This window comes from Anser brachyrhynchus (assembly GCF_964034855.1).
Source record: "Anser brachyrhynchus genome assembly, chromosome: 9".
NCBI classification, from domain to species: domain Eukaryota; kingdom Metazoa; phylum Chordata; class Aves; order Anseriformes; family Anatidae; genus Anser; species Anser brachyrhynchus.
In genome coordinates this window covers 23,523,507-23,547,702 of record NC_137703.1, presented here as the reverse complement: position 1 = coordinate 23,547,702, position 24,196 = coordinate 23,523,507, and the positions used below count along the sequence as shown (strand labels likewise).

The 24,196-nt window shown below is 39.4% G+C and overlaps 1 protein-coding gene across 11 annotated transcripts; it reads right to left on the bottom strand.

Moving 5' to 3' along the window:
- Positions 1-169: 169 nt before the first annotated feature.
- On the bottom strand, positions 170-22,906 carry MFF (mitochondrial fission factor). Of its 11 annotated transcripts, none has more exons than XM_080603986.1 (10): positions 22,669-22,906; positions 18,869-19,086; positions 17,793-17,965; positions 16,850-16,938; positions 12,796-12,870; positions 9,700-9,858; positions 7,452-7,469; positions 3,747-3,809; positions 1,399-1,483; positions 170-1,020 (listed from the first exon to the last, which is right to left on the bottom strand). In XM_080603986.1, exons 2-10 carry the CDS (start codon positions 19,083-19,085, stop codon positions 889-891), a joined length of 1,011 nt encoding a protein of 336 aa, XP_080460112.1. In that variant the 5' UTR covers position 19,086; positions 22,669-22,906; the 3' UTR covers positions 170-888. The 11 variants fall into 11 exon arrangements, with proteins under 11 accessions (XP_080460112.1, XP_080460115.1, XP_080460116.1 ...); XM_080603989.1 differs by lacking the exon at positions 22,669-22,906 and adding an exon at positions 21,924-22,382; XM_080603990.1 differs by lacking the exon at positions 7,452-7,469 and having other exon boundaries at positions 22,669-22,904.
- Between the last annotated feature and the right edge of the window lie 1,290 nt (positions 22,907-24,196).

Sequence of the window (24,196 nt, the reverse complement as noted above, 5' to 3'; positions counted from 1 at the left end):
ACACACCAAAAACAGTCTCTCAACATGCAGGACCTGGTAGCACTGCAGCAGGCTGTATGGTGCCCTCCTGTTCCTTTTGAATTGTTCAGACCATCACTGCCACTTACTCTAATGCCTGCTAGTTTAGATAATCCCCTAAATAAACTCTTAAAATGACATTAAACAATGCTTTTTGTTTGTTTGTTTTATTAAATACACTACATTGGTATCTTGTACTCAATCTTTTGTTCACTCACAGACTGACTTGCTTAAAAATGTATTTTATAGAAAAACATCTGTAAAATTAAAGCTAAAATAAAAAATACATATTACACACCTCTGGACAGTCTGCATGTTAGCAAAGACCACCTTTTATTATTTGACCTGAACATGTGCTTAAACAAGGAACACTCTCATGAAACAGGACACACTCCTTGAATATGGCACACCTCTGAAACCAGGCAGACTAAAGGAAAACTAGTGCAATAATGTTTAATTGCATCTAACAACAGAACAATAAAAACTACTTTTTATTCCTTTGTTTTGATTTTTTTCCCCCCAAACCCATTCCATTTCTTCTCTTCCCACCACAAGAAAACATCCAGTGATTATTCCTGTAGGTCACTGTCCTTACATTGCATGAAACAAACTTCATCTCAAAATCAGCTGATCCATATTTACATTGAAGCATGCAAAGGAGGATACTGCAAGTATCTGCAATGCAAATCTATTAAATACAGTATAACTGAACAACAAGGTGTCCCTTTAACACTGCAATTCTACAGCCTTTTTCTGTGGTGGTAGTTTCCAGTGTATGAATTATAAAACAGCATACAATTCAGAAACAGAAACAAAGAATTTTGCAAATTTTGTTTGTATTTTCAACTAAGTTTTCTGGGAGAGCTGCGTCTAGCGCCGAAACCAAAGCCAGCTATTGAGTAGCCAGAAAGCTACAGTAATTGAGTACATAATCATTTCCCTCTTAGCACGCTCTTTGTTTTCTTCTTCCAGAAGTTGTAGACGTCGATTAAGTTTGATTATCTAGAAATAAATAAAAGCTTTTAATACTTTAAAGTTGCCAGGCTTTCTAGAAGCTTCTGAATACGCATCTAATATTAGTATCATAATTGGATGGATTTTAAACAATTGACAATGTGACTTTATCTTCAACTACTAGTGACCAGACCTTGCTGTCCCTAATAAGTAAGGGGGTCAACGAAATTGGGCTCTCCAGATTGCAATACCAATACAGATTTGTGAAGGCAGTCCAGCAGGGCTACAGAGAGGATTCCTCACCATACTTGTTACATGGCTACCCTACCTTTGCAGCCATACCATTATATTACAAAAGACAACCTACTTCCCCATTTTACCATTACAGATTTTTCTTAATATTATCAACGACTATGCTTTACATACCTGTCTTCTTAAGGAAGCAGCATCTACAACAGTCATGTCATCTGGTGTTCCCTCAAGCGTTGTATCCACGTTGGAAAGACCATATCTATCAGGTTAAAGAGATTGCTTAGTCCATAATAAGATCAGCAAGTACTGTATTTTATGAACATTCTAGTTGATATACTTTTTGCTGGTGATAGGCAGAACTATAAAACTTTTTAGCTTTTACAGAGTTGTATAATTCAATTGGATCCTAAATGAATAAAGCACAAAGACATATGAAATGGGTACTTGACTGAACCTGAGTGTATTGTTCTCCACATTTAAATATTTTTGAAGATTCTCCACATTGAGACAGACTTCTTGCTGTCACTTGGTGTCTCCAAATACTACTTCTAGTTATTCAACTGAGCAGTGAATGCTGAAAATTGCCCAAGCTAAAATACCAAAGTTGCAATGGATTTGAACCAACCAAATGAAGATTTGGCAAGGACTGTGTCTTATGCTCAGTACCTCTTCAAATATCCCACAAGAACACCTACAGGGATTAATGATCTCAGTCACAATAACCTTAGCATTTTAGGTGAAAGACAGACAACCTTGCAAATGAAGAATTAGGTAGTGCTTGCTGAACTCAGCATACATCAGAATGAAGGCTGTTCTCAGAACACCTCTCAATTTTCTTCATGCAGTGATTCAGAGAAAGCATTATTCTAACTCCAGGGGCAAGTTATTTCAATACAGCACATTTATTGGTTGGGAGGGGGCAAAAAATCTACATAAAGTATGTGTTTTGATCATCCAAATGCTACATCTTACCTAGATTTTTTTCCAACAACGAACAGAAACTCCTGATGCCATACCTACCACTGAGTTTCTCTCTTCCTATCTTAAAGTCCCTGTTTCCAACATTAATTCCCCTTGACTTAACCTGCTTTCTCATCAGGACATATGAACACCTGCTGCAACAGCTGAGGATATTGAACAAAATACATGTCAAAGCTACCAAATTAAAAACAATACACCTAAAAGAACATTTACCATTTAATGACACAGATATTGGTTAACTTTGACTAACATTTGAATACAAGCAGAATTCCTTAAGCTCACAGAAAGCACTTAAATTCAGATCCTATTTTTGTACCACATGTTCTTCCATCATTTTAGCAGGTGTCTACATAATGCCCTTAGCTCATGCATGATCTCCCCCCCCCCCCACCATCTGTCAAAAGTTTTCCTGCCCCATTGTTCAGTAATATATTGCTTCTGAATAAGAGTCGTTGTTTCTAGATGACAATTGCATTAGTCTGGACTTAAGAAACAACGAGATCCTTGAGCAACACTGCATAGAGGAAATTAGTTTTTAATCTGTGTTTTTTGGGGGTTGAAGGTTAAACAGGTAAAGGGAACACTTCTTTAGGTAAAATCAGGATAAAAACAGGTTTTAGTAAAGAAATATTTGATTAAGCAACAGTCTGTCAAAGTCAAAACTGTTTTAAAAACATGATGTGAGACAAAAGTTTTGGTAACTATGTTAGAAAAAAATTCTCATTAAGGCTATTTTTTAATATTCTAAGGAGACTAAACATTCATTTCAATATAGTTTACTAATCATTCTTTCAGTTTAGGCACTATTAAAAAGACTGAAACTTGTTATTTGCTTAGTTCTGTAAAGCTCACATTGCTATTAACAAGTTATTTTAAAATAAACTTAAATTCTTGATAAAACAATACAAACATTCCTACTCTTAAAAAAAGCCTAAAGCTCTGCACAAAAAAAAAAAGTTTCATTTTCTACCATGGGTTCTTTCAAAGCCAAAGAATTTTCTGAGGATGGTCTTTCATAGCCTTTTTTTTTTTTTTTTTAAACTTGTAGAAGGTAAAAAAAAGAAAGAAATTAGAAGATCCCACCCACAGCATAGCCGTCCCCCAGCATCTCTCAGGAAAATGAGAAGAGGCTCATCATTTCAATAGATGAGCATGTCTCCCTCCCAGGTCACAAAAATTTAATATAAAGTCACAGAACATCACTGCTGCTCTACCAATTTTCAAACAATTCCAAATGAAACCCAACCACTACTAATTAGGAAATACTCAAAGGATATTGCTAATGAAATTTAAAAGCCTCCAATTACACATGCATTTGAGTCTGAAATTCAGCAGCACATTGTATCCACTATGTAAGTGAGGTCTTGCAAGTGACTTGGATGGGTAAGGAACAAGGGCCTGAAATACCTCAAGAGCTGAGGGGGAGGATATAAAATGAGCATTATTTATAAAACCATAGGAACACTCAGAAATAGGGGAATGGAAATCTGAATTTTAAAATCTAAACTAGTGGGTCATGACTAACAAAAAATACTCTTTACCTGGTGTTGTCATGATGAGGGTTAGAGGAAGTGGTAGCAGCTGACCCACCACGTAACACTGGCCTACAGCAGGTTTTTGTAGATAGAAAGCACGAGATGGAAACAGGAAACGACGAACAGAGATAAGAGGTAAAACACACAGAACAAAAGAACATCAAAATACTTCCACTTATATCGTATAATACTTCACCACAATGTAATACCTGTATATTTTATTGTGAATTGCACTTTCATATCTCTTTCATTCAGATTTAATTAACACTAGAAGTGTATGCAGCTAGGATCTATAGGTAAGTTTTTGAAGGTACAGTTTCATTTGTGGAAGATTGGAACAGAGGTTTGGGAGGAGGTTATCAACCTTGTAAAAGTAACAATGGAAGACTTCATATTTAAAAAAGTCTCCCCAAAAATACAAAATCCCAGGAAAAAAGTTATCTACACACTTACAGAACAGAATAGCTCGGTTGGGACCTACAGATTTTGAGTTCAACCGCCTGACCACTTCAGGCTGACCAGAAGTTAAAGCATATTGCTGAGGGCACTATCCAAATGCCTCAAACACTGGCAGGCCTGGGGTATCAGCCTCCTCACTAGGAAGCCTGTTCCGGTGTTAGGCCACGCTCAGCAACCGTCCCTAGTGCCCACCTGGACGTGCCCTGACACAGCTTTGTGCCTTGCCACATGTCCTGTCTGTGGTGACAGGGAGCAGAGACTTGCACGTCCCCCTCCAGTCCCCCTCCTCAGGGGAAGGCAGAGAGCAGTGAGATGGCCTCTCGGCCTTCCTCTCTCAAAACCAGAATAGCCAGGAGTCCTCAGCCTCTCCTCATAGCACATGCCTTCCAGGCTTATAAAAGCTTTTTTAGTCATCCTCTCCTCTCTCTAAGAGAAGTTTGTCTTTTCTTTATTCATCTATGCTAAATATAATTCAGAAAACCTGGGCTAGTAGCCTAAGGACCATTTATAAAGGAGAAGCAGATCGCTCCAGGAAGAAGTGACTAAAAGCTTCAAGTAGATGCTATGTCTTCCCTTTAAGTACCGCTCTTTCAATTTTTCCCTCCTCCTTTTCTCTCTTCAGCAGAGAAGAAAAGGTTAGAGCTTTTTAAGTTGCTACAACTATATAAGCACCAGCCTGTCAGGAAGAAGTTGCCATGTCCCAGTGTACAGAGCACACGAACACCAGCAGTACCTTCCGACAAAGACAACACCGTGCATTTCAGTACCTCTGGTAAGGAGGCATTAGTGTTCCACAGCTATGCTGGGTAACAAACTGAAAAAAAGATTTCAGGCTGTTGAACAATTTCTCCCATGTTCCCAATGCCAACAGCAGGTATTTGTGCTGTGCACTGAACCCACATATACTCCAGCCTCTAAAATTAAAGACAACAAAAAGACTCTAGAGATGAAGGCTTTTATGGGTTGGAGGCAGAGGCTTGGTGCTGAGGTGGCTGGGACAGCACTGTGGCCTGACCTGAAAACAAGCAAGCACTGTGCAAAAATACCACAACCACTTGTTTCACTTAACGATTCAGGGTCTAGGAACCTTAGCAAACTCTGCTACCCAGTGCAAGACATACTGGGACGAGGTCCTGCTCTAAAGAGCAAAGCATTCCAGTTACAGAAGATGTATATACATCTGTGAAGTTAAAAACAAAGTCCCTTTGCATACCATCATGTTTTCCTGTCTAGCACAGAAGCCAGCACGATATATTTCACAAAACAAAAAAACATTCCCAACACACACAATAAAAGAATATTCTTACCCAAACAAATAAGGTCTTTCAAAAAAAATTATCAAAATTGGTATTCCTATTTTCTAATCAGAGAAATAACTCAGCTAGTTTGAAGTCCTGTCTGTCAGAGGTTGTAACTTAGTACTTGGAGACAACACAAGGAATTCAGAAAAAAGCAGCTATGGAACAGGTCACAGAGTTTCTCTGTGACCAGAGCCGCCTGTAATTGGCAGGTATGCCAACAGCAGCTTGTCAGCATATCCCATGCTATCTAACACAGGACAGCAACATTTGAACTTTGTGTCATGAGAACAACAGATCTTAAATGTTCTCTCAGCTCTTAGCCTCTGTGGTAAACTTTAAGTTTCAAAGATGTTGTAGAACAAATTGATACTAACCAACCTACGCTGTCTTTACCAAAAAAAGCCACAGGTCTGGAGGTGGCTGAGTGCTGCAGCAAAGAACAAAACTAGGGTGCTGCGGGTTCTGTCCAAATCGGAAACTTGATCTAAACTAAATACAAGCCTCTAATTACACTTCCCAACACAGCCAGGCTCAGTTAAGCAGCTGCACATGGCTTCCCCCTTTTCTCTGCAGTTCACATTTTTATTTCTTTACAGGTGCACCCAAAAGGTTCACCAGAATATTCTCCTGCCTCACCCACCCTTTCTACTTGCTCAGTTTCAAATATCAACAAAAAATTTACTATCTAGATAACAGTGACCTCTTAACTGAGATCGCCTTAGCCCAAAATCAGCAGCAAGTTTTTAGGTAAATACAGTATGCACAAATATAGTCAAGCTATTAAATACATGACCTTCTGAAAAGGAATATATTAAAACTTCGTTTTCTGGCTACTTCTGTCCATTCCATCCTAAACATTACACATGATCAGAAGCAGCCTTAACCCATGTATACTCAGCACTTAACTATTTAACTGCAAATATAATTGCAGCCTAAAACATGAACGGAATGAACAGTAATGCACTTTAATAACAGTGGGAGATCAGGCAATAACACAATGACCAAATGAATCTGGTTTATCGTCCTCTGCTTAGAGCAGAGTATGCAGCGGAAATACCTCGGGAACGATGCAATCAGAAACGGGTCTGGGAGGAAAACAAGAGGTGTGGATAATCTAGGTACCTTTGTCCAACTTACATCACTTGCACACGTGAGACTGAGGCCAGCACATTCTTTGTTCAGTAGGGGCAGCAGCTATGTTGACTGCTCACTGTACGTTTCAGCTTCTCTGGAAATCTCAGAATGACCGTAAAAACAGGCCCTAGGACTTTATGGATGCGATCCAGATGTGAACTGGGTAAGAAGCTCAGCTTCTGAAGTACAGAATGGATTTGGGCACAGTGCAATCAGTGACTAGGTAAAACTGCTCTCCCTGCTTGCCTCAGCACTACAATTACCTAACAAAGCAGTAGGTTTGTGTTTCTCCCAGGCTCCTTCACATCTGCAGATCATTTCATTTGCTTCTGAACTACATTACCCTCATCCAAAGTCACATGTAATAACTTCTATGGTCTTAACTCACATCTTATTTTACTTCTGCCATGAAAAACGTCATTAACACCCTCAATATCAAACATGATCTTGCAACACCTCAGGAAATGATTATGTGGGTGAAGATTAGCACTTAAGAAGGGTTGTGGCTTTTTAGGAAGGACTATCCTGAAGAAAGGGGACAGCAATGAACTTCCATACTTTTTTCTTCTTAATAAAAAGTTATTGGTCTAAGAGGTAAAAAATAGTTCAGATAAAGTACAGATATTAAGACAACTTTATTCTCATACGAAAATGTCTTTTTACCTGCATTTAAGACATTACAAAAATCCTTAAATACAGTTTTTATTCATTGCTTAAAGCATGTAAGATCAGTCTTTTAAAGACCAGTGTTTGGCCCTACAGTCATTTGATAGAAATTGAAATGGAAAGAGGGTTAGAACTGGGAAGCAAAACTGACCTATTGTCCTTGTCCAAGCTGAAGGAAATGCAAGAGTAAACAGATAGCATAAACAGTGATCATTAGGTTGTTGCCCATTTGATTAGCCTATCATGCCAGCAATGCCAGTGAAACCAGGCATAATTCATCATCTGCAGCAGAATAACCAGCACCTACCGTTAGCAGTTTTAGTAGATTTGAAGCTAATTTTGAAAGTTTTTTGAAAAAAGCAAGCCATGAAACAAGTGAAAACTGTGTCTAGTGAATAATACAAGTCAGATCTTGCTCATTTTAATAAAAAGATCTCTTCTAGTAATAAGCATAACATTTAAAATAGATAATGTTTTGAGATAGAAAGCACATTATATAGAGCAAAACAACAGAGTGCAGTTTCAAACAATTTAAAATGAACAATATTTTGCAACCATGCAAGTGGATCATCCAAATTTCACATTCCTACGCCAGCTGTAGAATAACGGTGGGTATCTAAACACCCCACACAAAGAATACACTTTTACCTTATTGATTAGTTCATTATTTTGGCAACATTAGTTCATAGGTGAATAGCACCAGTTTCCTGTTTCTTCTAGGAAGTTTAGTAAGTATACATCAAAAATGACCCCAAACCCAGAAGAATAATGCAGCTTTTGAAGTATTCAGAACCCTAGAATTTTTCTGGTAACTAAGGTAAGATGAAAGGCTATGTATGAATATGTGTATCCAAGAAAATGAGGGCAAGAACATGCCCAATGGAAGCCAGGAATAAATCCCACTAGCTTCACTGCAGACTGGAGAAAGGGCTAGAATTTCAGTCAATTTTAACAAGGATTTTTGGCACAATATACAGTACTGTTATTCAACAACAGTTGAATCCCTCCTTATCTAGGAGCTTTAATTTTGTAAAAATAAAAATAAAAAACTTATTATTCCATCTGATCTTTTAATATTGATGGTTAAAAAAACAAGATTATCCAACTGTGGACAGTACTACAGCTTGCTTTCATAGAAATATGAGGGGGTTAAGCAACCAAGTCAAGTTCAAGGAGAACTAAGCATTTCTTTTGGGTGGTTTTTTTTTTTTTTGGATATATAGATATATTATTTTTAATTTCTTTAAGTCCCAGATTAAGGGTATAAAGGCCAGCAAGGCTGGAGTTCTGCATGATTTGATAACGTCAATATGGGACACTGTCACGTCAGCAGGTGTGGTGAGCTACATGAGGTGCCAGTTTGGAAAGTGACTGCTAAAACTTCTCAATAAGATTGGCTTGATAGTTACACTTTCTTACTAAAAGAACTGGAAAACAAACCCTTTAACTTCACATCACCAAATATTAGGAGTGCTGCTGGTATGTTAGCAACCAGAGGCAGACCAGGAATTAGAAAGAACTTCCTAGCACAGGCCACAATGAAGGACTGCAGGAGGAACGAGCAGCTCCTTCCAACCCTTCTTCATGTCCACCTCTCAGCAAGAACTACAGACTGTGTGCAGTTCTTTCCTGAACCTCTGTGTTAGCATGCTACTGAAACGAAAATTGCTTTTCATAAATTAACCTTATTTTCACTCTTTATAAATGCTTCTGCAGTGATAAAAATGACATTCTCCTAATGTTCACAACAAGGCTTGTTTTGGCTCATTACCTCTCAAAGTATCAGCTTACCCATAAGAACAAAGACAATTAATCAGAGGAGCAAGTATATATTGCCTTTTTTGCTCACAACATTGGGTGAAGTGGTCACCATCAGTCACATATCAACAAGAGGTACTATTCACTAAACTGACACAGTCTAATGTCTTGACACGTTATTACAAGCAGCACCTACAATGTCTTGCGTAATATTCTATCTAGTTTCTGCACATTTCTTTTAACGATTTATGGCAACATCACCCCAATCTTATTGATTTGCACCATTACTCACCAACAGAAAAGCAGTAGGCAAGGCTAATAAACGTGCAGTTTTAGGATCAAGTATTAATTGCAGCAAATGCTGACAATCTGGGAACAGCAAAATCTCTTGCACTCACAAATTAACATTTCCTATTTTGATTTTTACTTGGAAGGAAATCTTAATGTTTATTTGACTGAAACGGAAGCATTTTGAAATGTGAATTTTGGACAATTAAATTGCTTATGAATAGTGAAAGCAAAGGAAAGCAAAAGCAAATAATTTCATCTCATTGTTTTATGAACAGAAACCACACTCCACTAAAAAGAAGGAAAAAAAAAAGAAGCAGCAGAAGCTGGCAGAATCAGTGACAACCAATCACCTGCGATTTTCATCCAGCACATCCAAGACCTGCTGGTAAGCCCTACGAGTGGAAGACTGGATAAACGACAAAATGCCACGAGCAGAGTAAAGATTAGTTCCATCTTCAGGTAACATATTGGGAGGACAGACACGAGCCTGTTGCAGTGATGGTGTCACACTGTTCATACAAGCATAGTAAATGAAGAGAGAAATACTACAGTCAGATTTTTAATCAAAAAACTTTTCAGATAGTCCCCATTCCAAAACATTTATCGCTTGTTTTTGGTTTACCCTTCTCCCATTATAAGCTGACATCCCCAAATCCAGTAGCACGGGATCATGAGCTATGTTTATATCAGCAGTTTAAAACTGTTATACAGGGTAGTTGTATGAAGTCCTTGCCCAGGTAAGTCTGTACCTGTCAAAGTTCGTAGTGAAGTCCTCATTGACATCAATGAGAAAAGTTTTTAAAAGCACAGGCATTTTAAAAAAATCCTACCTATAATCTCTTTTCAAAACACAAGCTTTTTCAATAAGGAAAATCTCACACAGAATTCAACAATTTTTTTTCTTTGTGCTGTGAGTAAAGATAGAAAGATTTACCTGTGAACAGTTTAAAGGCGACTGCTAGATATCAATAAAAAAGGGGCACAGAATTCATATCCCAGTGATAACAACTTACATGATCTGAGGTTTTGGCCATGATGAATAACAATACTTAAAAATAAAAATACAAAGGATTGAAACACAAGCATGAGCATTTTGGTTTACAGGATTACACAAACCCAAGAGAAATAAATGAATTTTGATAAACTGCATTTGATGTGCTCATTTTCTACCTGACATTATCCACACTGTCCTTCACACATCAAGGTTTTTTTTTTAAATCCGGAGTTTTTAATTTAAAATGAGATACTTTAAGAGGAAGTCATTTGTTAGCTTAATCATTAATATTAACATATAAATGCAAGACAAAGCATGAATTCACTGTACCCTTTAAATCTTGGGATAGTTTTTATTCCAAGATTAGCACCCTTAATTCAACATAATCCCTTTAGCCTTGCCACTTGTACTTTGCCCCGACAGTTTATAGAGTTGTAATGCCCATCTTTCCACTCTTGTTTGCATTTTTATGAAATTAAGCATTACCAGCAGAGTACCTGGAAGTAGACTTGATATGTGGATAATTTCTAGATAGGTCATAGCTCTACAGATACTCTGTTTTGAATAGGGCTGCTTTGCAACTGGCTGGCACCACAATCTGAACCGAGTAAGAAAGAAAATTCAACGGAAAAGACAAATTCAAAACGTGTTACACAGATGTCACTTCAACCACAAAGGAGTCAGAGCTATCTTAAGCTTCAAGAGACATACAAAGACAGAAGTGGCTGGTGCTTGACTGATATCGGTCATTATTAGTCAGTTAAAACACAAATATCTTTTCTTGTTGCTGTAGAGTAAGCTTGACCAAAAGAAAAAGAGGAGAATGAGAAATCAATAAGCATCTACTTCACTTCTTTACATATTTCATATTTCCTGTAAGAATTGCGGAATTTATTTTTTTATATTTAAAATGACTTATTTTGCCATCAATAGTAGCGGTCACAGCCACAAGTTTTACTCTTCAATTGCATTGGAAATTCCAATATTCCCTAGAAAAATCTCCTGAAGTATGGAAATTCTGCCACTAAAGTGAATTAATGAGACTTTCTATTCACGTATGGATTTGCTAGCTTGAGGAAAGGAGGAAAGAGCTGAAGGCTTGAGTTCATATTATGTTTTTATATTACAGTATTTTTTCTTGTTCATCATCTCAGATATTAGGCTGAATAACATCTTAAAAATATTGCAAAATAAGATACCGTAGAATTCCTGTTGTCCAGAATGCTATTACTGTGAATAACCACAGCAATGGCATTCATAAAGTTTGTGTAGATATTGAAAAATAAACAAAAAACACCTATTGAACTAGAACTGCACAAAATTCTCTACAAGAAAGTTACATGTGGTAAACATTATTATTATAATCTCATAATTATAAGAATAATTATATGAAGGGCTCAAACCTCAGGATTAGGGAATATGGGGGGAAAAAAAATAAAGAGGCCAAATTCTTCTATGTTTCTTTTTCAGGATTCAAAATTGTTCATCTGTAAGCATATGGTAGTCCTCTGAACTACATCAGAGACCATGGAGAAGCAACGTTATGAAGCAAATACCTGATATACAAGTCAGCCAAGATAACGTAAGAATAATTCTCTAACATTTAACATGACTACTTATCATTAGAGATTGTAGCTATCCCCCTCCTCTCTTTCATTGATAGCCAAATGATCTTAGTCTCCAATAGCATTTTGTTCAAGTTTTCTGAAAATAATTCTTATTTGCAGCTACAGCTGGTTATTGTCTCAACACTTTCTGGCTTAAAAAAATAGAATTTGTAACTAAAACAAACAACTTAGAGTTACAGAACTTACTATGGAGGAGCTCAGTAACATCCTACTACATGCAGAGTTTCTAGCTTCACAGGAATCTCCCCAAAGCTTTCTCAAAATATTTGAGATATATGCAGGGTTTATTTCAGAATTTCTCAAACTATGAAATCCAACACTCTAGGGAGAAAGAGCTTCCCCTTTCTCTAAGGGAAAGGCAGGAGAAGAGAAAAAATTACCTGTTCTCCCCTTTTTAATGCAGTCTTGGTGGTTTTGACTTCTGATTCAAAGTAGAATCTTTACATCCAACATCGGATAACAATGTTGTAACAATCGGCTGACCAACTAAAAGCTTAATTTCTCCAGCTAATCATAAACAGCCAAAGAACAAAGAATCAAACAGACTAAAGCTTTTTTTTTTTTTTAAATAATTCAGTTGTTAATTGAAGCTCTCCCTTTCCTTCTACCACCGTTTACTTTTTCCTATGTTTCTTACACAGGGAAATGATTTGGCAAAGTTTGAGGAAGCCTGCAACAAAATTAGAAACCACACATTCAGTGTAGCAAAGCCTGTTTCAAATTTTATATTCTAAATTAATCTTAGTCAGAAAATTAGTAATGCAGAGAACTACATGATTAAACACACTCTTGATTTTCTTATACCAGGTAACATGTAGGCTTACGTGCAATCCTTAGTCGAAAGAGGTGACTGGAACCGTGGCATTTTATTTCTTGGGACAGTATCTGATCTGTGACACCTTGAATAATAATTGTAATCTCTTAAGTAAGCATCCTTTATAAATAGAGGGAATAAAATTTAGAGAGACATTATTATTGCTACACATGTAGATAGTTATTGTTCAAGCAGGTGCCTACTTGTTAGTCTCATTTTTTTAAAAAAGCATTTGAGAATTACTATCTCTAACTCCCAGCAAATTCTTGGAAGAGTCTCTGCATGCAAATGGATGACAACAGGCAAAAAAACAAAAACAGAAAAACCTATCTGTACCATGTGGAGAACACAAGGATAAGTAGCCCAGCCAACTTCTTTGCTTCAGTCTGACAAGCTAATATAAAACATTGTCATTTTTAAGGTCGGACACTGGAATTTCACAGAGTACATCTGAACATTTTGTCTGAGAACAGCAACGTCCTAGATTAAAACTGGAGTATTATACTCCTATTCAGATAAAGGTTTTAAGTGATAGTACTCCATATGCCTTTTCAATGGGAACCTCACCACAGCATCTTAATAGCCTATCATGTCTAACAGAAATTTGAATCAAGGAGGTAATAAAAACAAGCAACGTTTTTTTTTTTAATAGAAATTAAATATTTGAAGTAATTTGAAATTGGCTGTAAAATGTGAACTGTTCTTCCTATGAAGCTGTGAATCAGACTCAAACATTGGAATAAAGAGATAATCTTTCTCAAATTAGATCACCATAATATTCATTATTGTAGAAATAACCTACCTGGATATGACATGAACTTACAAGTCAAGCTGGTTTTGATGATACAGCATTGTACCACCATGACAACTAGAACAAAGCTAATGCTTTCAGCCAACACCACTCAAAATAAGAACTGCAGGAGCAGCTGGTTTCTTGCACATTTGTAAAACAGTAAAAAAAACATTTCTCGGGGATATGACAAATTTTGAAGTGATATGAATGAGATATAATAGTTGCACACGTAAGTTTTCTGCAGTGCAAACAGTACATTTGTAGTATAATTTCTCTATTTTAATGGTCTAATTTATCAACAAGGGAATTCATCTTAGAATAAATGCATCGTATTTACCAGGAACCTCTAGAAAAAATAGCAGTCTACAAACTAAGTGATAATCACTACCATCTGAGGTAGCATTTGTACCAGCCAGGTTGGTTTGCTTGTATTTCTTATTTTGAACCACTCAGTAGCATTTCCACACCGGCAGCTTCTCCAAGCAGCTTCTACAGCTAAAACTGAATGCTACATTATTAGTTTTGTTTCTAGAGTCACCACTACTATTTCATTTCCATTAAGCTTGCCTTTTTTTTTTTTAAATCTTAGATTTGCAATATATGCCTTCTGGACCTACATTGTGAAGAACCAAGAATCAAGAAATACCTTTCTCACCAAGTACAAAAGACTTGTATGGCTCACACAACTGCAGGAAAACCAAAGTTTCACCTTGAGCATTGTAGTTTCATAATATGCATTCACAGAATATTCTCCTGAGGATTAACCAGGTTAAAAGGTATGTTCTCCACCTGGAGATTGACTCAGCCCAGGTGAGAGAGAAATATCAAACTCAGCATCACTGAGAACGCCACAGCACGTTAAAGTGATTTCTTTTTCTGGATCACACTGAGTCCAAAGAAGCAATGATGACAGAAAAAGAAGCAATCGCTAGGAATCAGTGATTTCAGAGCAGATGATCTACACAGGAGGCACAGCATAACTTTTGTCTTAAGAAAAGAAGTGCCTAAGAGGATGAGAGACAAATGAAGTTCTACAAATATAAATTATCTGCAGGCTGGCAAGTGTGGAATGCCACAGTGAAGAAATACAGATTCTTCCACATTGCCAGTAGAGAGCACAGATACGGGAGGCTCAATATTAGTTGTTATTCTTCATACAAACAAATAGAAGAGATTCTGGATCAATCTCAAGCTTATATAATTTTCCTAAAAGAATGGAAATGCTTTCAGGACTTGTACTTGACAGATATTATGCAGGCACAAGCATGAGCATTGAGAGAGGGAAAACTCATCTCCAGATGTGTCAGAATTTCCTAGCTTTTGTATAAACTGATATGATTTTTTGATAAACTGAGTCATGCCAAGTTACTTAGTTCACTGATCACATCATTTTTATATTTACAGAATTCCAGGTTTGTATTGCATTGCTAAGCCTCTTTGAAGGACTGCTAATAGATTAAGCAATTGTGACAGCAAATAGCATTTAGACAGCTTTAAACCAGCAATTCTACATATAGCAAAGCACACAGGTGAACTTTGCAGGTTTAGAGAACTTTTGGATTTGAGAAACTCAAATGTGAGAAATCTCACAGTGACTGGATACATGCATTCAGAGCTGATCCTGCCAGCTTTTCAGATCACAGCCCGGGACTTTCAGAAGAGTAAACAAACAGAGCAAGAATAAAGTGATTTCAAGAAACTGCAACAATTCATACGCCATCTGTTTGTCCTTCAACAGCAATACATCAAAGACTGAAAAAGCAAAGCTGGTAGCATCAAAGTGGTAAATTTTTTCACACGCAGCTTCCACCACATGAAGACTGTCTATTCCTGCCTGCATTGTGTGCAGACTATCACATAGGCATTCCTGCAGAGTAATTACAAGTACATCCAGCCCAACGTATTTTAACCGGATGACCGATATCAAAGTGAACTTGGGCACTTAGTAGACTTCTGTAACATCTGCAGACTGAGATGATCAAGGAGCTTATGGATGTGAATTTCATTTTGCCAGTTCAGTGAACATATATAATTCAGTAGACTTGAACACCTAGATATGTGCAATAAGCTTGTATCAACTCAAAGACTGATTAAGTAAGAGAAGAAAGATATGCAACAATATTTCCATGAAGATCTGGAGGAAGAAAAAGAAAGTTATAACCTCTGAAATAAGCATTAGAGTACATTTCACCAGTTTTAGACAAACTAACTCACAGGTAGATAGATACATGTACATTTAGTACTTCCTAGTAACCCTGCTGTAAATAGAAGAAAACAGGCATTTCTAGGACATAAGTCACCTGATCTGTTTTACGCTAAAAATAAATAGATCCTAAGTAGGTTTTGCACTTACTTCCCTCAATTTCCTGCAAATTAAATTTCGTGTGATTTAATAATACTGTGTTACACAGTCTACATTTGTCCAGTGTTGATGAATCCCATTGTTTGGTCTTACTTCTCATATCCTTTCAACAAGAGAAAAAGTATTCTTTATGGTAGCTGTATTAGGAATTGTTCTGATCAATATACGAAGTTTAAGTGTTACATTGTGAAAACAATTACTGGCAGGTGGAAGAATGCCATCACTCAGAACATAGCGATTAATCAAGTGACTATCATGTCTAATCAGAATATACAGACACGTATGTCTTCAGAAAGCACCGTAAGAACTGCTACCTCTGATGGTATCAGAAGATGAAGTTTCCGACTTTAAATGCTACTTGCCATTTTGGTCTTAAAAGATTATGATATATATTCACAGATTCCAATGCAGTAAGTATATAGACACCAAAGAAAATTGACTTGTTCTAATATTTATGAGAAAAACTGGAGATACCCATATTCCTTTGCCTATGAATTAAAACCATTATGTAATACCAGTGGGAACAGGGAACATTTTACTGCACAAAGAACTCAACTTTTTTGAGCAGATAACCTGAAAATCCAGGAAAAAAAAACCCTACACCACTTCATAAAGTGAAAAAAAAAAAACTCCTGAAGTAGCAATTCAGAGTAACTGGTGAAACAATGGCAAGCCCAGAAACACTCTCACCCACACACTCTAGGAATATGCTTCCCAAATACCTTACTGAATGTCACCTTAGTGAACGAAACGCAAAGAAATTAAGACAAATGCTAGCCTACGACTGTTAAAAATTAAGTGTTTGCTACAACATTTAAAACGTTAGGAAAACAAATGCACAGAGATAAGGCACAAAAGAAATACGTAACAAAGCTGTAGTGCATCCCAGCACCCCATTGCTCTACTCACAGGGAGTCATTTCGGGCCAGCTGGCCATTCTGCCGAGTGGCGTTTTCGCTCATGGAGCGTTCTCTTTTCAGTCTTCCTACTGAGCGAACCTGTGTACGAGGGGAGGAAGGTGGAGATAAAAGACAGGGAATTCCAGCAGAGACTTAATAACTTAGCACTGGAGGATTAGCACTGGAGATTTCCATTAGATCTGTCCTCAGATACAAAGCCATATTTTCACGGGGTTCCCAGAGATTAGGAGAAAGACATCAGACGAGAGGATCTGATGCAGGTACATGTAAAACCAACTTCCAAACTTGTTGCCACTCTTTGATATGTAGATTTGAATTTGTAAGAAAGCAATCTGTTACACTTAATATTACTTCCTTTCACCAGAGGCAAATACTTTTCTACTTTGTTTTCCAAGTAGACAGAATATGCAACTTCATAAATATTTCTCAGTTCTTAAGATGTCAATTACACGCCATCCACCTGGATGCCAATACCATGCAATTCTTTGCAGTACTTTTTCAAAGTTTTGTTAAAACTCACTAATTCTACGTGCTGCAATATCATATATCAATGAATACCAAAGATTAATAATACACGTCAAAACAACCTCAGTGTGTTTCTGATAACCTGCAAATTAAAAAAACTCACAGCTTTCTCTTTAATCAAAAGGGTTATTTCGTTAAAAGTACTTTGAGCAGTTCTAATTATGACTTCATTTTATAAGTGCTGTGTAAGCTTACTGAGACTGCCAACCCCTAGTCATCTGTCAGTGAAATATGGAATTTAAAAGGCACAGTTTAGAACAACTGCAGTGCTTATAAAAATATTATGTATTTTCCCAGCTTATGTTTGTACCAAATACGTCTGCACTACTATGGAGCAGTCACCGGTTCTTTCACTTTGCTTTAGAAGAAAGTTTCTCAACCAGGGAAAGAGCAAAATAAGTACTAGCCTCTTCGTTCTGAGGTGTCTGCTGTGGAGGTTTTTCTAGGTCCAAAAAGTCTAGTGGCCGATCACTAAGAGAAATAACACGGGGAGGAGTTTTCAATGCCAGTGGTTTGAATGGAGTAGACTGAAGAAGGTCAAGGTCTGGTGGTCTGGAAAGTGGAATGTCTTCACTGTTACCTGCAAGAACATCAGTCGTCAATAGAAAGATTTCTGTGGCCTAAGGGCTGATTTTCTCAGACTATGCCAAATAGTGAAGAATATTTCTTTTTAAGAATCTTGCTTGTTAAAAACTACGTTTAAAGCTTTCTTAGCTAGCACGTTAACTGACACTTATTTGAGCAGTATGCCTGAGAACAATGGTCCTGAGTAATCCTGAGCAACACCAACCGTTATTAAAGTGAGGGCACTTTTAATCTCTAGACATAGACCTATTAAAGCATATCTGTAGACAAATACAACTAACTGGTGATTTGAACATTTCCTTCTTCCAAAGCATAAAATACACACTTCACACATTTAGCAAACTGTAAGGCCTTCAGCAGTTCCAGGTCTCTCGCTGTAAAGCCCACAGCCATAAATACTAGAGAACTCTTGAGAGAGTGCACCCAATAATAAACAGAACCTTAACATGACGGGCATTCCAATTATAATAAAAAAACATTTTGAATAAGAAGTGTCTCATATATAGTACATGCCCCAAACTTCTAACAGGAATTTTTAGCTTAATAATTAAAAAAAATCAGGTATAAATCAATAACCATTAAATCTTCTTGCCCATAATCCAGAGGTGGTTTAGTAAGATGAGATGTCAGCAGTTCAACTTTCTGTTCCTAACTCCTTCATTAACCGTCTCTGCTATGTTACACCAAAATTATTCACGAAGCATTTTCAGAGACTGAGATGCTCATTAACTTTGACTTAAGAAGTAACAACTGTCTGAAAACTGGAAAAGCATTACACAGCTTTTTCTTTATAATATATATATATATATATATATATAATGTGTGTGCGTCCTATAAGAAATTTGAGGAATTAAATTAAATGTTTGCTTATTTTTCTTATATTGAGATGCAGACATACCTGCCACTACAATCCGCTCTGGAACCTGCATCGTTACACTGGCATTTGGGAATCCTTCTGGGATGTCCTTCTCAAGGTCAGCATTTGGAGGAGCTACTTTGAGTTTTTCTGGGACCCTCATGCGCTGGCTGATTCCTTCAGTGTACTCCATTTCGTACTGAAGGCGATTAATCTCTGCCATCTCGGCAGCTGGCGATGGGAACGCAGCCCCACTCATTCTGACAAAAGAAAACCAAAAGCTCTAACAGCAATACATGAAACCAACAGAAAGCAACTAAAGGAATCTCTCTGCTGTGATTCCTGGGTACATGTTAAAAGATCCTGAATAGACTTTTTTAGAGAAAAACTACACAATAAAATATGTAGAAACTTCAGTCCCAAGGGGCTGAGCACAGCAGGCAATGAGCTGGGAACAAAGCGGTGCTGCATGCAGCACTGAAAGCTGCACGAGGGTCCTCAACTGGAGTTGTACACAGCATGTGGAACTCCTCGTGGGTCGTGCTTGTTTGCTTTTCTAAATCACTATTCCTGCACTGGCTGGCAGAAGAAGAAAAAACATTGGTAAGCTCTTCAGGATTGGTAAGGACACGGTTTCTTATCAACAACCTGTCAAGTTGGCTAGAAGACCAAGCATGTTCATAACCTGCTGCCAATTACATGCAATTAGGTAAACATTTCCCTTCTGAGTTTTCTGTAAATGAACATCTTACAAGGGTTTACCAATACTTTTATTTACGCAAACATTTTCTTAGAAAGCAAAGGGATTTCATAGGAAGCAGCGGAGGAATTCACTAGAAACTGGGCTGTGATGGTTATTGATAGGGCAATTGCTGGAGAGCTGTATTGAAGACACAGACCGAGATAACTTTTTTTTAAAATGCGTGCAGGGTATTCAGTTTAAGATTGGGAGGAAAAGAAATCCTAGAGCTACACTTGAAGAGGGGCTGGAAAGGGACCACTGATGGAAACTGAAGGCTAGAAAGAAGAACCACATGGCTGAGAGAAATTTTTCTTTAAGGCAGTGGTTAGCAGACCTTGTCAATGGCTCATAATCACTCAGATTATGGCGATGGCTTGGGTTAAGACAAAGAAAACCTGGAGCTGCAGTTAGAGCAAGGCTGGGAAGTGGCTTCAGCGGAAGCTGAGCTGCAAGGAATACTCAGATGTGAGACACTTTTCATCCAGGCAGCAGCTGGGGGGCCCTGTCCATAGCTCAGCCTGAGGTTACGGTTACTTTTACTGGTAGGGTTAAGAGAATTATATATTTCTACGCATATATGCACACATACAAGATGCAAATACAGTTACCATGGGAAATCCACCCAAAGAATACAAAGCTTGCCTTAGCAAGAAATCTTTTGCTGGTACTGCTTGGAGTAGCTCCCTAAATGAAGCAATCGATTCTGGCGAAAGAGCATTTTTTTGCCACTATAATTGCAACTGCATTCTTTTACTATTTTGGGCAGCAAGGCCACGTCTGTTGCTGTGCACACACTCTAACAAGCCAAGCACGCACAACTTGGCCAACAAAACATTGCAGGGCAGATCATCTGCGTGGCAGGCGAGACAGCACACAAGCCCCGCTGCCCACCACCCAGCCTGCAACCACAAAAAAACACCTCCTGCGTGAGAGCCGCACACCTTCGTCAGCCTGCCGCCACGAGCTAACTCGTACAACGTGCCCTTCTTCCTCCCTCAGGCCTTCACCTTGGGACCCACCCAAGGAAAGTCAGCCCCTGTGACCCTGTTTTTTGGTGTCAGTGTTAAGGTTGCAATCATGACGTACAAGGGCAGATTTTGCATGTTTTTCAATATAGGTAGTGCGCTTCCTACGGAAGCGAACCAAGCCAGCTACCCTTAGTCCCATCAACCTTCCTGGGCACAGAATGAATACAGCATCTCCAATAGTTTATAGTTTCATGAATTATAATGTAATTTCATGTAATTATAATTAGACTAATGCTTGGCCTCGTCACACAGAAACAGTACTTTCCCTATTTATCAATCAAACCCCAAATCAATAGTAATCTGCAGACAACAGACATAAGCACCCAGAAAGATATGGTCGCCGTCAGACTGTATTAAATGCACAAATTCAATATATTAAAAGTGTGATCCACTTGGCAATCCATCCTGGGACCCTCGGTGCTATTCTCAAGACTCCCAATCACCACAGATGAAATGAAATAATCTCTCTCATCTCAAAGCCTCACTCACTCCAGCACACGAAGAGAACTGGGGCTCACAGAGGAGGTCCCCATTCCGCATAAACTTTAAAAAAAACACTACCACAAAAAGACAAAGAAAATACCTGAAATTATGCACTGATTTAATCCATCTGTATTAATTCTTACTGTTTGTATGTACCAAACGACAGGAATTTGAACAACCCTTTTCACTAGCAATAAACACTCCAAAATACATGTCCTTTGTAGTAGCTCAAGAGGTGCACAAGCAGCTCTGTCACTTCGTAACTCATAGATTTCACGTTTTTTTCTTGTTGTTGCTGCCCTTTGGTCTTGCAAGCTATGTTCACCTCTCTTGTGAGAGGTCAGCCCCGTCAGCCAGCGACATGAAAAAAGACCACAGTCTTCAGCAATTCTGCTTGCCAAAAATATGCCTTTCCTTTCCAAAGAGAGTCTATGATCAATAAAGCATTTCCAGATCAATAGTAGTAAAAAAAAGTATTAAAAATCATAACATTAGTATCAGTAATGAATTTCAAGACCTTAAAGTACCCAGGATGTCTACTGGCAGCAGCATACAAAATAGTTACCACTCACAAGACTTAACTAAAGGTCTTTGACAGCTTGTTTGCTTTCTTACTCTGAAACACCCACACAGCTCTAACATTTGTTCTCAAGCATCACCACAGTGATTACTGCACACCACAGCTTCCCTAAAGTTTGCATCACCTTAGTATATAAGTCAGCATGACAACTGCCTTCCAGCTGTAAGATAAAATACACAAAAACAGACAGCACCATAGAATCATCCCATAAATGACTTATGAATAAAATATTACTGTTCAGGCTCAGCTGCACCCGGTACTTGCCAAGGACTGAGTAACAACTCCATGTCTCCCTACTCCTGCCTCTCTCCTGTACTTCTTGCCATTGAAAATTGTTTTCTTTCTCCACATCGATCTCAACTTCTAACCCTTCTTGCAAGGGAACAGCAAAGCAAACAGCACTGAGATTGCTGCAAGAAAAAACTGATGATAATTGAGTGGGGCTTGTTAATAAAAATTTAATTGTTTAAAGGGAGCATAAACAGAAGTCATGCAGTTTTCTGGGACAGTGTCAGTAATATATTCTGAAAAATAAAAGATCACAGAGAAAGAGAGCTGTAAAGTTGATGTTTATGGAATTAAACAACTCTGAAGAGGAATGAGAACAGAAGAGTCCTAAGAACGAAGAGATAAAAGCACAAGAGCGTGTAAGACCGACAAAATGAAAAATGACGAAATAAAACCACGGTCTGAGAGCAGGACACGGGAAGGGCAGACACAGCTGAGCACAGAGGAGCTCGGGCAGCATCTCACGGAAACGCGAGGAGACAAAGCGGGGCGGGCAGGGGAGGCCGCCCAGGCCCTCAGCGGCCGCGCGGGTAGGCTGCGGGTGCCTGGCGGGGGTCCCCCCATCTCCCCCCGTTACCCCCCCGCATCCCCCCGTCCCCCCCGGGGCTGGCAGGAGCCAGAGCCCCTGGCGAGGCCGGGCCGGGCAGGCCGCAGCCGGTCAGGGCTCCCGGCCCCGTCTCCGTGCGGGCTGAGGCCGCAGGGGGAGCCGGGCCGCACTCACCCCCACGCGGCCCGGTCCCGCGGCGGGGCGTCAAGCGGCGCGCGGCGCCCTCAGCCCAGCGGCAGGTAAGAGGCGAAGCCCGGCAGGATTGACCCCATCGGGCTCCCGTAAGGGTTGCCGGGCCGGGCGCCGCGCGTCACGTGGTTAAAAAAAGGGCGGAAGCGTTTCCCGCTGAGGCCTCACGCGCGGGGCGGTCCGACGGCGTCCATTTTGAGTGAGGGCGGCGCGGAGGCGTCAGGGGGAGCTGGTCCTGCGGGGCGCTTGCAGCGTTACTAATAAGGGCTAATTAACGTGCTGCCGTAATGTGGGGGCACGAGGCCCTAATTAGGTGCTCGGTGCTGGAACGTGTGGCTCAGAGCGCGATGCAGCTGGCGCCCTCACACGCGGAGGCGCGAGGCCAGCCGCTTCGGGGCATGGCTGCTGGGGGAGAGGCGGCCGGCCGGCTGGCGGCCACGCGCCACGCGCCTCCACAGCTCCTGCCCCCGGCCCAGCCTCGCGCGGGCGGCCCTGCCGTTTCATGTAATCAGCAGCACACGGAATTGCTCAGCAACAGCAGCGGGTGCAGTACTTGTGCAGCAAGCACGCGGCCCCGTGCCCAAAACACCCGAACCCTCCTCGCACCCCGCCGGGCCCACGGCAGCGCCCTGCCCTCACCACCTCGCCGTACCTGCAGTCCGGGGGCCGCAGTCGGTGCCCCTGCCTGAGACTGGCTCGCACTCAACAGCACCTGCCTAAACACAGCTCTTCTCCTCTTTCCTTAGCAATTTTCCAAATCCATCCAGGAAGATTAAATGAAGAATACTATTATATAAAGCAGATTTATTTATTTATTTTTAAATGGGATAAAAAAGCTTCTGCTTTTCATTATATTTTGACTAATGGTCACAATTATATTTTAGAGGTCAAAATGAGCCTCAATGCCAGAAGTACTGAAGTGTCTATTGATCCGTGGTCTGCAGCTTGCTACTTCAGTTCTTATAAATGCCAAAAGCACTGTTTCACAGAGGCAAGTGATCTGAAATACGATCCCTTTTTAGATAAAAATAAAAGTGGTATAACATTGAAAGTTACATGCTATATGTCTCCGGATACATGATTTAACATGTATCCTCCTTAAAACAAATTGTTGGCCTGAGCAGGTGTTAACAGGAAATCTACATTGGTCCTTGCTTTTACCACTTTTCCCAGTCTTTATCCGATTTACAGATTATCAATAAGGATTTTGTCTTATAAAAAAGGAAAAAATAAAAATAAAACCCCTTGAAGCACACTTGAAAAGCAGTCCTTCACCTGTGACCCTACATGTCAACCTACAGGAGGGCTCGGGCAAGGCCCAGGGCCTTGGGCTGGAGTGAGTGACCCAGTGCCTGAGCACCAAGGGCCCTACCAGCCTTCTTCATTGTCCTGACTTTTCCCTAATGTCCTCACAACCCTTTCTCCTATACTATTGTCAACATCAACTTGCCACCCATGTTCTGTGCTTCTTGAGTATGAGTCCATTAGAGAATAAGACCGGAACAGGCTCCCC